Source organism: Antechinus flavipes, chromosome 2 (genome assembly GCF_016432865.1).
Source record: "Antechinus flavipes isolate AdamAnt ecotype Samford, QLD, Australia chromosome 2, AdamAnt_v2, whole genome shotgun sequence".
In the NCBI taxonomy this organism is placed as follows: domain Eukaryota; kingdom Metazoa; phylum Chordata; class Mammalia; order Dasyuromorphia; family Dasyuridae; genus Antechinus; species Antechinus flavipes.
This window is the reverse complement of record NC_067399.1, coordinates 509,698,895-509,715,494: the sequence shown is the minus strand read 5'-3', so window position 1 is coordinate 509,715,494 and position 16,600 is coordinate 509,698,895. Positions and strand designations below refer to the sequence as shown.

The following is a 16,600-nucleotide window of genomic DNA, read 5'->3' as shown; positions in this document are numbered from 1 at the left end:
TTCAAGATAACTATAACCTGTTGAAATAAAATTATAGTTTTCATAACTTAAGGCTTTGATGTTTTAGAATGTTAAAGGCTAACAAAGGAGAAGTTTATAAAAATGATTTTTATATTAAAAACTAAAATATCTATAACCTTACATTAGCAAATAGCTGTCTGAGGGAATATAGAAAAATTCCTAGGAAACAAAATCATACCTTCATTTTCTGAAGAAAGTTAAGAGATTTCTGTTGCATGCTGCTTAAATAGTCCATGCAGACATCTTTGGAATATTTGTTGCAACTTTCATATTCCTCTGAAAAAAAATGAAAAACAAATAATGTGTATTAAAAGAAACTTATCATCTGTGACCTCATTTATAAGGGGCTTTTATACATTTTGATCCAATCAATCAACAATCCTTTTTAATTATTCATGTGACTGACACCATGCTGGATGCTAAAGAAACAAAGATATAATTCCAATAGGCTTTACTCCTAAGAAAACTTAAATTCTATTAAAGGGAAACAACATATTTGAATACAGATATTTACAGAATACAAAATGGTTTTGGAGGTCTCTTAGAATGGTTCAAGGCTTGAGCTCTGGGTGGTAGCTATATAGATATAAGAGATGTGGGAAAGATATAAACAACAGGATTTTTGCAGCTCTGATTTATTTTGATACTCAAAAAATAACCATAAGCAGAACAAAACAGATTACTATAGTTATTTTATAGGTGAGAAAACAGAGGCCCAAAGATATTAAAAATAGCTGCTTTTCATTTATCTCCTCACAGGAAGAAAGGGGAATCATTCAATTAGATCTATTCAATTGGAAATTGAATACAACATCTGTCTGTTACCTGGCAAAGTGAGTCTGAGTTCAGAAGAAAAACCTCTTTCTCCCCTGATCATTTTTAAGGGAAAAAGTCAATTGTAGTTTACTTTCACCAACGCTTAACTCTTTTCTTCTAAATGTTGCTTAAATAAGAGACCATCACAAATAGTAAAAAGCAAGCAAACCCATTTAACCATCCAAAATGGGCAAATAGAAACTGGAGATGTTGGACAGATTAGAATATATCAGAAAATACATAAAAATTAATGAGCTCTTCAGCTAAGAGTGAGATATATCTCAGCTCAAGCCAAGAGGGAGGACTGAATCTTACCCAAATTGGTTCATTCTTTTTTTGGGGGAGAGGTGGGGGTTGTTTTAAAGATTTTAAAAAATCTTTTTTTTTCTTTTGTGAGGCAACTGGGATTGAGTGAATTGCTCAGAGTCACACAGTTAGGAAGTGTTAAGTGTCCAAGGCCAGATTTGAACTGAAGTCCTCCTGATTCCAGGGCCAGTGCTTTATTCATGCACCATTTAGCTGTCCCCAATTTGGTTCATTCTAATATTCTCTAGGGAGACATGCTCTAGGGAGCAGGGACATGTTGGAGAGCTAGCTTCTGCTGCAAGTCTGCTGCTTTTCTTGACACATCTCTCCCTAAGTGTGTTTGGGACCATATCAAGAAGTCCCTTATAACAAGTATATAGCATCATACTCAACATTCTCTCCACCAGTGAAGAGTCACATCTCCCTTCATATGTAACATGGAGCACAAGGCTCTCTGACCCCTACTTGGGCGAGAACCAGGTAACATGCCATGAGGTTGTGATATGGATAATCTGCCCACAAATAATTGACAGTTGACTGTAAAAGACGTTACTGTATCAGTGACTCTATAACCATCCTTCTTGTCCTTATGATTATTGTCAGCAGATGTTAAAATCTCAGAATCAAAAACTTTTGGGGCTAATGGTAGGCAGATCTGAAAAGGCAAGAATGGATTTTTCCAAAAATATGAGTACAAATGAAATATTAATTTGATTTAGCATTCATTTAACCAAATACAATGGAGAATCCTGCCAAAGTCTAGTGCCTTTGTGAATTTCTCTTGGTGAAAACAATATTGCCATTTTAAGATATCCAATTGAGATTTTTCCTTCTGAAAGGAGGGAAGATAATAATATATTTGTAGAATCAACTTCACCCTTTTTTATTTCTCTTGAAAATAAGCTTAATGGGAGTCAAATTAATCCTCATTACTCTGTTTATACATAAATATCTGTATTAAAGTTATATGTATATGAGTCCATGTGTATACATATGTGTATGTGTGTGTGCACTTTTGTGCAAGTGCACTATGACTCTCCTATATCCTAGGAAGCAGCATGGTACAGTAGACAATGGAAAGATATATAGAAGCAGAGGATCTCGATTTAAATATTGCACATGACCTGTATGACCCCAAGCAATTCATTCACTCCCCAGAGCTTCAGCTTCTTTGGCTGAAATATAAGGAAGTTGGGGCTCCAGAACTATAACCCTAAGGTGCCATCCCTTCCATCCGTGCTGGAGATCTATGGCCAGGAACTGCATTTTGGACAAACTGTAGTTTTATATATAGCCTTTGCTAGAACAGAACAGCACAGCATGCATTCTAGGATGAAAGGTGGCTTGGGAGATCTTATGAACCATGTGAGTAAGCAGAAGCAGTACTGCTGCTTAAAGAAAGCTTTGTTTCATTTCTTCTCCTGGTCAACAATTAGTCCAATTCTCAGTTTCATGCTTGTCCCTCTGAGGGCAGAGCCTCTGGGGAGAAACTAGAGCACCATAGAATCCTGTAATTCCCTGGTGGTATCCAAAGACTTGGAACAGTCTCTCTTTGTATCAAGGGTTTCAGCAAGTTAGCACTCATTTTTTTATAATCCAAAAAAGATTAAATTTAATAGAGATAAATAAAAAGTTCTACAAATTTGTTAGAGTTATATAAATACAGAATAGAAGAAATGTACATAGACAATAAGTTATGTGATTGTCAGATAACATAGTATTTGTAAAGGTTTTTATTTTAGTACCTGGCATATGGTAGGCCCTATATACATATTTATTCTCTTGCCAATAGTACATGTCAATTCAAGTAGTCATTTTTAACTTTCTCACCTCCCCAAAAGGCCTCAGATTCTCAATTAATCAGATGGTCAAATGGACTGAACTGTTGATCTTTTTTAAAAAAGATAATATTGCCCATCCCATAATAGAAGATCTGAATTGCCTCATTCCAAGATACTAGAGCCCAACTGGAAGCTACCTTTCCAAGCACAAATTTCTTATACTACTTTGGCCCTTTCCTTCATACTACTTGCATTTTGCCCTATTATAATTATTTGCAAATGTTTTATACCTCTTCTATATTATAAACTTCCTGAGCACAGGTTTCATATTTTACTTTATTCTTGTATGTACTAACTACTTAATGAAAGTATGAGAAAATCTGTTCTTTTTTTCTGCTAGTCATCTATGTTATAACAATCTGTTGTTCTCCCTTTATAAAAGATAATACCCTGATCCACACCCCAGCCCAGTGGGGATAGACTGTACTAATTCATCCTTGCACTGACTTTCTCATTCTATCTCCCTGATCACAAGCAGCATAAATTTGTAAAAATCTAGTTGGGCTTCCTACGTGACCTGTCCTAACAGGCATATTAGGAGGAAGGAAGGGAGGAGAGGAGTGAATAAAACCATTATCATCTGCTTTCTTAGTGGGATTTACCTAGGGTACTCCGTAGGAATTGCCTAATAAAGATACCTTTAAGGACATCCAGAATGAATAATGGATTTCTTTTCTTCTATTCAGGTTTTTAGTCATGTGGGTCTCTCTTTGGAGGCAAAAGGTATATTTGGAGTGAGGAGGAAAAAAAGAGATAACCTATCTACTCTATTCTCTGGAAAAAGAAACTGGCTAAGAGAACCTACACGCTAGGCTCCAAGTCAGTCCTAGATTTCCAGGGGGAAAGCTTGCCTGTCCTAGGATTCTGGGCCTAATTAGTCATTTTATAACAATATCATTGAAAATGAAAGTTGTTAATTCATAAGGGTTTTTCTACTGATGGCTTCTGGATGATCTTATTTATCAAAAAAGAAAAGTCAATTGTACAAAATCAACCTATGGTTTCATGCACAATCCTCACTTCCTGTTCTGCCTTTATGCAAATGATCATTCTAATTGGTCTTTGTTATTTTCAGAATGAAAAATAAGAATTATTTAAAAATATTTTTTTAAAAGTTCAACTGGCTTCAATTAGCCACATGATCACTCATTCAACCCACATAAAATAATTTTTAGAAAACAAATAGTATGGGGGCTATCTTCCCTTTAAATATTTATCTCAGGAAAAATATCAATCAACAATTACAGTCTTTGATTTTAGAGTAGCAATGCTTAATGGATTTTCAATTGAGAGAGTAGCCCCCTCTGCTGATAGGAATCTACCTATGCGCTTTCCACTAGAAAGCTAGCTAGCTGCTCACATAATAAAAAGCATTTCTACATTAGGATATTTGTTTGTTTGTGGTGTTGGCCAAGTTAAAGCATCACAGTAATTTGGGACATTTTATAAAAAACCCTTATATCTACCCTATAAACTTAAGTCATTCACTAAATAGTATTTAGTCTAGAGCCTCATGTTTTTAAATAGGTGGTCAAGAGCCAACATGATAAAATGAAAAGAAAAAAAGTATTTGGACACAACATCTTTTTTAAGATTTTGGTCCACCAACTAGATGCCAACCAGGTGTGTGACCTTGGCAAGTCACAGTTCCTGTGCCTCATGTTCCTTAATCATATTCTAATTGACCCATGGATTTGTGGTATGAATATATCCTCCAAAAACACAAATCTCTAAATATCCATGGCTCTCACTTCTTACCTTGCTGCACTTCCTTCTTTGCCATAAACTAAAAAAAAGTTAGGACTGAGGACCATTTTGTAGTTTGGTTGTTTTCTATTTCATGACTTGCCATTGTCCAAAAATTTATTATTACCAAATTGTAAGTTGACTTACTTGGTGATAAATCTTTCTGAACTTAGCTAGGTAGCCTTTAGGAAGCAGTCTATTTTCTGGATCACATGATAAAATAAAGATAATAGTATTTGTACTGGGTTGTCTCACAAACTTGTTTTATTCTATCAGTAATGAATGTGCAATCCACATGAATTCAGTACTGATAATAGTGCTTGATCAATTGAAAAAGATGGGCTAGCTGCAAAACCAGTTTTGGATAGTTAGTGAATATATTGCCTGAATAAGCAGGAGGTCAAGAAAACTCAAGATCCCCAGTAGGTTGGATAAGCCACCTGTCATGTACTTAACAAAAGGATATGGGCAGGTCGGACAGCATAGATAGGTTGCCATCTATATTACTGGAGGAGAAACTCAAATATCTGAGATCACAGTTATATTGCAGGACAGTTAACTCTTCTATATACAGGGGGAAATCTGCGTAAAAATTTTTGGTCCTTCACATCAGAGAAGTCAAAATTTTTTTCTTTTTTCTTATACAGGATATTCACAAGTATCTTATTGTAAATCTTGGATTGATATTATACAACTGTGTGCGTGTGTGTATGTTTTATATTGTATAATATTGTATAATATAATATAATATGTAATATGTATTATACATCTTCAGTTTCTAAACTTTTTCTATGTTATTGGCTTCCATTTGTCATCTGTAGCTTCTGCAAAACTCCCCCCACAATTCCCATTTAACTTCCTATGTCAACAATGGGGAAAGTCAAGATGTGGAAGTGATAATTGTTTTAGAGTTCAATGAAGGAGGGAACAAAAAGTCAGATTTTACCCACAGATATGATTATTTCTTTTATTTGAATACTGTGTGTGTGTGTGTGTGTGTGTGTGTGTGTGTAATTTGCAATATACTCAACGAATGGGTGACATCTTTGCCAGAAAGTTAGGCCATCTATTCAATGGCTCGTCTCTACTTCTTACCCTCCTCTCTTCAGGTCTTCAGGGTTTTCTCCCTATAGTAACTGACTAAAAGATGGTTATGGTATATTGGGTGACAAAGTTAACTGGGTCAAAAAAGTAATCTAACCCTCAACCTAATCTGTTGCAGTAAGGCGTGTTAACATTAGTTTACGTATAAAATATTTCCTTTTTTTTTTTTGACTGAGGCAGTTGGGGTTAAGTGACTTGCCTAGGGTCACACAGCCAGGAAGTGTTGTGTCTGAGGTCAGATTTTAACTCAGGTTCTGCTGACTTCAGGGCTGGTGCTCTACCCACTGTGCCACCTAGCTGCCCCAAAATATTTCCCTTTGAACCAGGACACCAGCAACAAGAGACTGAATATCATAGACACTTCCCATGACAGAAAATACAATCTTCCCCACAGCCTAGTACTCTTCTCCAGTTGTGTCAACGACTCACATACCTGGCTCAGCTGACTATACAAACTCTTTTTCTTCTCAGAGAAGTAACTGAAAAAAACTCTAGTTAAGAGCAAGAGCTCTTTTATATTTTTTTCTAAGTATCTATTGAAGTACAGGTTGTCTGAGCTTGTTCTTTTGTCTCTCTAAAGCTCTTAAAACAATGTACCATCTGCTATGACTTGGTCAAAGCAAACTAAGGTCTCCCAGGAGTGAAACTGGCTCCACCCATTCTGTTTTTGCTTAACCCTTTCAAGCTGTCAACCTGCTCAATTGTCATCTTGTGATAAAAAACAGTTCCATTTTTCAAACCACCTCTTTTTATTTTCACAAATAAATAGCTAGGCATTAAGGTATCACTAACACCATAAAGAAGTTATTGTATATCTGTTTTTAAAAACTTTCCTTCATTGTGCTTAAATATATCACAATCTCAATGAGGCTCAGATAAGTAATTTATCCAAAGTATTAATAATAATTTTTAAATTCAAATTATACAGAATGTCTTGTATATTGCTTTATAGGTTACAAAGTATTATATATACATTATCTCACTTGAGCCTCAAAAGAACCCTTTGACCAAATTATTTTCTCAATACTACATAGTTAGTAAGTAAATCCCTAAATCAAAAGGGGATTTGAACTTGGGTCTCCTGACTTCATTTTCAGGGCTCTTCATACCCTCCTGAGGTGCCTTCTTTATGTACTCATTTTAAAAGTAAAAATTACCCTTAAAATAAATATTAAAATTTCCTAGACCTAACTGATGTAAATTCTGGCTCACTGTTGCCTTTGGACTCTTGTCTCCCATACTCTCTAATTCTACTTGGGCAGAAAAATCCTGGAGCAAAATCTCCTTTCACCCAGTGCAGATCTTCAATTTCTCTGTAACTTGTATAAGCACTCACTCTCCATGGATGTAGCTGGGTAATTCCCAGGACATTGGGAATATAAGTTACTTTCCATGGTCATAAAGCTAGTGTGTATCATATATTTCCCCACCCTCTGTCCCATGCTAGCTCAATCTATTGTCACAGTGGGCAATTCTTTTAGCAGTGACATCATTTAGAGAAGGAAGGAATGTATTTATTATGAATGGCACTGATAACTACTGATCAATTTTCTGATCCCTAACACTGTAAATTTTGTTCCCTTATAGATTCATTAACTTTCTTCCTAGATCATACAGTGTCACTATTGAACTGCCAGAAATTACCAGAAAATGTTAGCCAGGATGACAGGGTCCCATTGTTGGCAACAGTGGTCTTATTATTTGACTTTGCACCTCTACTAATAAAAAAAAGAGCCCTATCTTTGCTATGTTCTATAATTGATGAACTATTTTGAATTTTACTATTCTAATTATATATAATAAAATACTCCAAAAAAAAATATATATATATATAAAAGGATAAGATAAAGATGAAATAGTATTTGGTTTTAGGGTCAATAGAAAATCACTGGAATTTATTGAGAGAATGACAGTTTGACATACACTTGAAGAAAATCAGTTAGATGGACTGTGAAGGATGGGTAAAAGAGAGGCTACGAGGAAGGAAAAACAATTATGAAGCATTGTAATAGTCCAGTCAAAATATAACGAGAGGCTGATTTATAGTAGTAAAGAGGATAGAAAAAAGGATAAATATTGGGAGGCTAAAAAAAAGGCAACTGGTTGGATTGTGGGGTGAGTGAGAGTTGGGAATTGAAAAACTACACTTAGGTTGTAAATCTGTATGATCAGATGGAGACCTCAACAAATATAAGGAAGTTTGGAAGAAAAATGGGTTTGGCTGGGAAGGATAGCACCATGAAATCTGAGGTACAGCCCATCCATGCCTACTCATTCTGTGAGGCTCATTCTGTTCTACCTTAACCAGAGTGGCCATCAGGTAAGCAGAGGGGGAAGGGACTGAAATTTTCCTCACCTCACCTGCTACTCCTGCTGTTTGGATCCTTGGGGGTATGATTAGGTTATACCCTAAGGAGCCAATGCCTGACTCAGAAATGGGAGTTTGCTGGGGGTTGGGGGAGGATGCTTGTGGATATTCACCTGGCAGGATAAGGTATGGGACTGAGCTAAACTGTCAAACATTCCAATTCTACTGCAAAGAGCACGTCCCCATTGTTCAAATGCCAAATAGACTATTTTATGAAGAACTCACACAAGGCAAATGCTCATAAGGTGGTCAGAAAAAGTGATACAAGGACACTTTCAAGTTCTCTATTTAAAACTTTAGAATTAGAAAACATAGAATTGTACGACATGGGAGATACTAGCACAGGACCGCCCAGCACAGTGTGCCCTCGTCAGAGGGCTCTGTGCTCTGTGAAGGAAGCAGAATTGAATCATCTCAGAAGAAACGGTAGAAGTATAAAGTTAGAGAAGCCTCTCAAATGTTCATAGGAACTATTTATGTCCAACTTGTGGCAGAGCCTTCCGAGTTCCTATTGGTTTGATCAGCCATAGTCAGACAGGTCATAACTCAAACTCTAACTTCGTGATGTCGTTTTGGCTCTCTGAGAACGAGGGACAACAATCTAACCTGAGCTAACTGGTGTATAAATAGGTACTGCTATGTTGGAGGCAAGCTCTCAGAACTGACTACCATTGAGTAGATATTGTCTGGCTTCCTATCCTCGAGATATGTCTTGTGGTCAGGCAACAACTCCTTTCTGGTCAAGCCGTGGCTCCCACCTGTAGACCCCTACTCTATAGCTCTTTTGAAATTTGACCAGAGTTATTTATACCTTCTGAATCCAATTCTCCCTGTGCAACAAGAAAACTATTTGGTTCTGCACACATATATTGTATCTAGGATATACTGTAACCTATTTAACATGTAAAGGACTGCTTGCCATCTGGGGGAGGGGAAAAATCGGAACAGAAGTGAGTGCAAGGGATAATGTTGTAAAAAATTACCCTGGCATGGGTTCTACCAATAAAAAGTTATTAAAAAAAAAAAAAGAAAAGAAAAAAAAAAGAAATTTGACCAGGGCTATTTTATTTCAATGAATAGAGCACAATGACTCATTAGGGCAATGAGTGTAACAATAAATAATAAATCCTTGTATGGCTTGTTTATTTCATAGAAAACCTCTCTAGTGGAGGCCTGCTCAGAGATGGTTCACCAGCAGAAAGCATGAAATTGTACTGAACCATTCATAGGTAAATGAAAGCTGTTTGTGGCAAAGTTAACTGGACCCAAGAGGAAATCACTTTAACCTTTAAGCCAAATGATTCAAATAGGGGATGTCTATGTTTATTTTCATTAGTGTAATACTTCTTGCAAGTCCTCTGTAGAAAAAGAAATTAACCAAATCGTCTTCCTCTTGGACATTTACTGGCTCTAAAATTACCAATCACAACATTCTTTACTATTCATCTAACACTGGCCTTTTTTTTTTTAAAGCTACACATAGAACAACGTCATATTTAGATAACATTTTTCTTCTAAAGAAATGAAAATGATGGTAAGCTGCTTATCCGACTCATGGTGGAACTATAATAGATCTTTCAATCCAATAAATTCATTAAATACACTCTTACCCATATGTTTGCTTGAAGAGCTTGAAAATTCATTTTTTCTGGTGGGAAAGTCTTGTATCTTGATGTCATTATAGGATTCAGAGATTCCAAGAGAACATTCAGACAATTCTTCTTCCATCTGAATTCCAGAAGGATCAATGAAGCTATCTTGCTTTTCAAATTCTTTCTGTGAACTGTGACATACAAACACATTATACCTATAGAACTTTATGTTGTGAGTAGCAAAAGTAGCAAATGAAACATGGTCTCTATAGAATTCAACAGAGAGTATAGGGAATGTGGAATAGCCTAGGGATGAGAGAGAGGAGAGGAGAGAGGTTGTTTTTTTTTAAGAACTGTGAGAATCTGAGTAAGCCCTGATAGGAAAACTTAAAAGACACAGTATTTATACTAGACTACAAATGATAAATAAAGGTCAATACTTGGTGAAAGTGGCTTTTGTATACTATTAGTGGTGGCTCAGGAGGAAATAGGGAAGACTGGAGGGAAAGTAATCACTAGAACTCTGCTAGTAAATGAAATAAGTTTTTGCTTATAAAACCAAGGCAACTGCCTTTGGCCAATTCATTAGGCTTTTAACCATAAGGCAGAATAGCAGAGAAAGCTAAGGAGCTCTGTCACTGGAGACAATCAAATCTTTTGCATGAAACAAAGTGTACCTGAGAATACTGAACAGCCACCAGATGAAATCTACAGTTGATAATGATTCCAAGACAACCTTAAATAACTATACTTTTGTAGTTACAATATGTATCTATATTAAGCGGACATTGAACCTAACATGACTCACTTTCCATGAATAGTACTGAAGGACACATTAGTGAAAATATCACAAACTTCCTGTCATCTCACTAATTTTATTTTCTGTCTTAAAAATACTCACACTATGCCCAAAGTGTGATAACCCCCAAAGGGCTATCATGAAGAGGGGAAACATGTGCAAAAATGTTTGTAGTGGTAAAGAACTGAAAACTGAGTAGATGCCCATTAGTTGGGGTATGATCGAATAAGTTATGGTATATGCATGTTATGGAATATTATCATTCTACAGGAAACGATCAGCAGGATAATTTCAGAAAGGTCTGCAATGACTTACATGAACTGATGTTGAATAAAATGAGTAGAACCAAGAGATCATTGTACACAGCAACAACAAGACTATGTGATGATCAACATTGATGGATTTGGCTCTTTTCAACAATGACATGATTCAGGCCAATTCTAATGGACTCGTGAGGGAGAGAGCCATCTGCATCCAGAAAGAGAACTATGGGAACTTTAATGTGGATCACAACACAGTATTTTTACCTTTTTATTGTTGTTTACTTGCTCTTTTTCTGATTTTTCTTATGCAGCATGAAAAATGTGGAAATATGTATAGAAGAAGTGAGTGTACATATTTAACATATATTGGATTGCTTGCTGTTTATGAGGAGAGGGTTCAGGGAAGGGAGGGAGAAAACTTGCAACACAGGGTTTTGCAAGGGTGAATGTTGAAAACTATCTTAGCATGTATTTTGAAAATAAAAGGCTAGTATTAAAAAAATAAAATTAAAATACAGGCGATAAAATATTCTCATCAAAAAACCATGTCATGCTCATTATCCCTCGAACATAAACTTTTCCAATGAGATCTTTGCTCTCTAGATATACTCTTATTTTCCTTTAGAAATGATTGAACCTTTGATTACATTTGTATAGAAAATTCCTTCCACTAATGTAGATTTGGTACCTTGTTTACAACTTAGAAACTTAAGAGAGTGGCCCAGAGTATTGAAAGGTACCATATGGAAGACTTGAATCCTGGTCTTCCTGATCTAGAGGCTGGCTCTCTATCTACTCATTAGACCATATAGCTTCTATAGATTACTAGCCCTTTCCAACTGTTCTTAATAATTAAATATGTGAGTGCTGATACATTGTTAGTGGAATTGTGAATGGATCCAGCCATTCTGGAGAGCAATTTGGAACTATGCCCAAAAAGTTATCAAACTGTGCATACCCTTTGACCCAGAAGTGTTTCTACTGGGCTTATATCCCAAAAAGATCTTAAAGAAGGGAAAGGGACCTGTATGTGCCAAAATGTTTGTGGCAGCCCTGTTTGTAGTGGCTAGAAGCTGGAAAATGAATGGATGCCCATCAAATGGAGAATGGCTGGGTAAATTGTGGTATATGAATGTTATGGAATATTATTGTTCTGTAAGAAATGACCAGCAGGATGAATACAGAGAGGCTCGGAGAGACTTACATGAACTGATGCTGAGTGAAATGAGCAGAACCAGGAGATCATTATACATGGCAAGAACAAGACTATACAATGATCAATTCAGATGGACGTGGCTCTTCTCAACAATGAGTTGATTCAAACCAATTCCAATTGTCCAGTAATGAAGAGAGCCATCTACACCCAGCGAGAGGACTGTGGGAACTGAGTGTGGAACACAACATAGCATTTTCACTCTTTCTGTTATTGTTTGCTTACATTTTTGTTTTCCTTCTTAGTTTTTTCTTTCTAGATCTGATTTTTCTTGTGCAGCAAAATAACTACATATATACATATATATATATATACATATATATGTGTGTGTGTGTGTGTGTGTATATATATATATATATACACATACATATATTGGATTTAACATATAATTTAGCATATTTAACATGTATTAGACTACCTGCCATCTAGGGGAGAAGTTGGGGGGAAGAAGGGGAAAATTTGGAACAGAAGGTTTTGTAAAGGTCAATGCTGAAAAAATTACCCATGCATATGTTTTGTAAATAAAAAGGTATAATAAAAATAATAAAATATGTCAGTGTTTTTATTTGTTTCTGTGAAAAATGTACTGACTGCCAGAGGGAAAGGAATAACTTGCAGCCAATGAAAACAATGTATTATGAATGGTTATACAAATATGAACACACACACAAAAAAAGAAATCAGGGAGAAAGAGGAGATCAATTAATTCATTATTATATATAAGAAGTAAAGAGGAAAATTAAGAATTTAGTTCTTTCATAAGCTCTGCAATACTTAAGCATAAACCTAAGGCATGGCCTGTGTTTTAGATGTACAATTTATTTCATTAGGAATTCATTAGATATTTTCAGTGTACCCACCCTAGTACTAGGTAAGTAACTTTTTTCTGTACCCCATTCTGTGCTATTGGAGAAGCAAAGAAAGATGATAATGGTCTCTGATCTTAAGGAGCTCATATATTATTTGAAAATACAAGGCTAGAGAAGCCTACTGCTTGTCTATGGACAAAGTAGGAAAAGCTTACAAAAATAATAGGCACATAGACTGAAAACTATAAGGAAATTTCAAGGCCATCATGTCCAACCCCCTCACTTTAGAAATGAGATGACTGGGCCACAAAGATTCTCCCTGAGGTTGGATTTGAATCAAGGTTTTCCTGATTTCAAGTCTACTATTCTATCTACTATGCCATGTAGAATCAGGTAATCCTGGAAAGAAAAAAAAATGGCTGATGAATAGAAACAAATTGAAATGAATATTACAAAAAAATGTGAAGGACATGGACGAGAAGAGAACAACAGAAAAAAAAGGATATTCCTGAGCAACTACCTGTTGTTTTATCAATCTCTAAAGATGACTCCATTCTTTTTCCCCAACCCCAGTAGAAGAAGAACTTTTAGTTATTTTTAGTTAAAAAAAAGTTTTTTCTTTTTCTTTCACCTATGCTTATGACTTATAGTAAAAAAAAATAAGAATAATTTTTTTTAATGAGTGAAAATGGATTTTTTTCTCTCTCTCCCACTGACTTCTACCACTGGGGGGGAAAGGGGGGAGAAAAAGGAGGAAGGAAAAAAAAGAAAATCCTTGCAACATATGAATAAACAAGCAAAATGAATTTCTGCATTGGTCAAGTCCAAAAATTTTAATGTTTCTTTCTTCCTGCTTATGGTAGAAATTTCAAGTAGGCCAGATATATTGGGGGAGAACTAAAAATCTATACCCTAAAAAAATGTATTTATAAAGTTAATAGTCCCTAAACACAGAGATCGGTCCTGTGATATTGGTCTTATGAGCAAATGTCTCAGACATTATCTAAGACCTCAGCTAACATTCCATTTTCCAAACCAGAAATTAATTAATACCTGAGAAATATCTTAAGAATGATTTGGTTGCTGACACTCCATTACAAGAAGGAAAAAGTTAGTTCTACCTATAACCTCACCCTTGTTGTTTCAGCTCCACAAGATCAGGGCCACAGCAATGAGGAATTCTGGAGTCAAAGCTAAGAATAGCTTGTTGCTAGTTCATGACTTGAACTGAAGCTCTACATAAATAAAAAAGTAAGCTTAGCAAAGTACATAGATTTTTAAAAATGTATTAGGAGGAAAGTCAATTCTTTAAGGTAATAAGTCCAAAATAGATAGAACAAAGACTGAGTATAGTAGACAGAAACAGTAGCTGTTTATACTGTGGATTTTCTTTAAGCATAGAAAAAATTAAGTATGGAAATGTGCACGATTTTTCTTTTTTGTCTGTAATCAGCTTAGCTAAATCTCATTTCATATTTCTCATTAATAAGCTTTTCTGTTATTCCTGGCACAAAGTGACCCAGAAACTGCTAGATTGATTAAAAATAGCTTATAGTAATTAGGGCTTCACATGCTGCCTGCAGACAGTGGGACTTAGAAGAGACTAGAAGAGATTACTATCCTCCACGAACTATAAGTGTAAAAGAAGAGAACTATTCCATCCCTTCTAGGAATCTCAGTGATTCTTGGGGTCTAAGTGTTCTTCAAAATGTCCCACCCATATTGTAGACTACAGAATGCTAGCTAGACATAAGATACTTTGGCTGGTGGCAGGTCACATAGGTTTCCAAAATCAATAGCAGTCAATAAGCCTATCCCCCAACTCCCAGGTATTTAAGCCAGTGAATTAAGAAGAGGAAACCCCTCTCCTCTATGGCCTAGACAAAGCTAGAAAGAGCCTTGACAAATCCTCTGCCAAAGCTCTTTGTAATCCCTCTCCCCAGCAAATGTCAAAATGTGTTTTTTGTCCCCATTTCGACTTCATTATCAGTTTACCTAGTTCCCTGCAGTAGAACTACCATTATAAGAGAACACAGAATGCTATAATATTAGAGATGGAAGAAACCTTAGAACATAGAATATGAGAACTTAGAATGTTCAAATAGAACATAGGAATTAAAAGGGAAAATTTGGGATCATTGAGTCCAGCCTCCTCATTTTATAGCAAAAGAAATGAAGAACCACAGTGACTTGTAAATTAGATAATTACAGGGAGAGCAAAAAGAGTTTTCATTCATGATGGCTAGACTAAATAATCTCTAAAGTCTCTTTCTAGATCTGAGATTTTTACTCTATGAATCAAAGATTCAGAAATAAAGCAAACAACCAATCCTTATCTTAGAGAAGAAAAAGTTCCTATTTTCTCTTGCCTGAAATGGCAACGGCTTTTGGTCCTTTCAAAGACCAAGCCATGGCAGTGACCATTTTAAGTCAGTAGCAGAAAGATGCCTGGACTTGAGACCTTAATTATAGTCTCAATTCAGACACTAACTAATTATATATCTTTGGGCAAGTCATCTAATCTCTGGACCCTAAGTTTTCTCATCTGTAAAGAAAGTAATAATCGTTATTCTACTAACTTATTAATGTCACGAAAAAATCAGATGATGAATATGAAAACACATTGAAGACTCCAAGTTTTAAAAATTTTGAGGGTCATAGTTTCAATAACATTATGAAAGCAAACAACCTGGAAAGCTTCAAGGAAATAGATCAATGCAATGACCAGCCACAATTCCAGAAGACCAGCATTGAAGAATGCTACTCGCTTCCTGACAGAGATGTGATAGACTCAATATGCAGAATAAAACAGATATTTCAGACATTGGTCAATGTGTGAATTTGATTTTCTTGACTATTATAAGGACTTTGTATTTCTTCTCAGTAGGTGGCAGAGAAAAAGTTAATTGTTAATTGAAAAAATTAATTAACAATAAAAAGAAAGAAACTACTCAGGAAAACTAGTGTGATTACTAGAAATGCTAGTTAAGTAACCTATCTTTATAAAACTAGGGTTCTACAGGCAACTGGGACTATATGAAGACCACTACCTATTTAAGAATTAGTAGGAATTAGAAAAAGCAAATAATCAATTGATTAATACATTTTATTAAGAACCTAGTACTGTACTGTGTGCTTGGCCCTGGAGATATAAAACAATGAAACAGTCCCTACTGTAAGGGCATCAAATTCTAGCTTCCCGTTCTTATTTTAATCTCCTGGAAACCAGTTCTTTCACCTTCAAAAATCTGTCTCCCATCTACTTTTTCTCAGACTTTTTTTCATAGAATCCCCCTTTATGAATTCTATTTTTCAGTCGACCTTGATTCTTAACTCTTCTCTAAATTTGAGATTCCATTTTCTGCCTCACTTCATTCATACAAGCCACCTTACAGTTCTGGAAAGAATCTTTTTAAAAATTATTATAGCTTTTTATTTACACAAAATATACATGGGTAATTTTTCAGCATTGGCAATTGCCAAACCTTTTGTTCCAATTTTTCCCCTCCTTTCCCCAACCCCTCCCCTAGATGGTAAGTTGACCAATACATGCTAAATATGTTAAAGTATAAGTTAAGTACAAAAAATATATGTACATGTCCATACAGTTATTTTGCTGTACAAAAAGAATCAGACTTTGAAATAGTGTACAATTAATCTGTGAAGGAAATCAAAAATGCAAGTGGACAAAAGTATAGGGATTGGGAATTCTATGTAGTGGT

The 16,600-nt window shown here is 35.5% G+C and overlaps 1 protein-coding gene across 5 annotated transcripts in view; it reads right to left on the bottom strand.

Annotated features, from left to right (window-relative positions):
* The window catches only part of CCDC187 (coiled-coil domain containing 187), a 107,875-nt gene that overhangs the window by 36,638 nt on the left and 54,637 nt on the right, over positions 1–16,600 (bottom strand). For all 5 annotated transcript variants that reach the window (XM_051980338.1, XM_051980339.1, XM_051980341.1 and 2 more), the window contains 2 exons: positions 9,813–9,985; positions 200–297 (listed from right to left, as the gene is read on the bottom strand). In XM_051980338.1, coding sequence (XP_051836298.1) covers positions 200–297; positions 9,813–9,985 — 271 coding nt within the window. The remainder of the gene's footprint in view (positions 1–199; positions 298–9,812; positions 9,986–16,600) is intronic.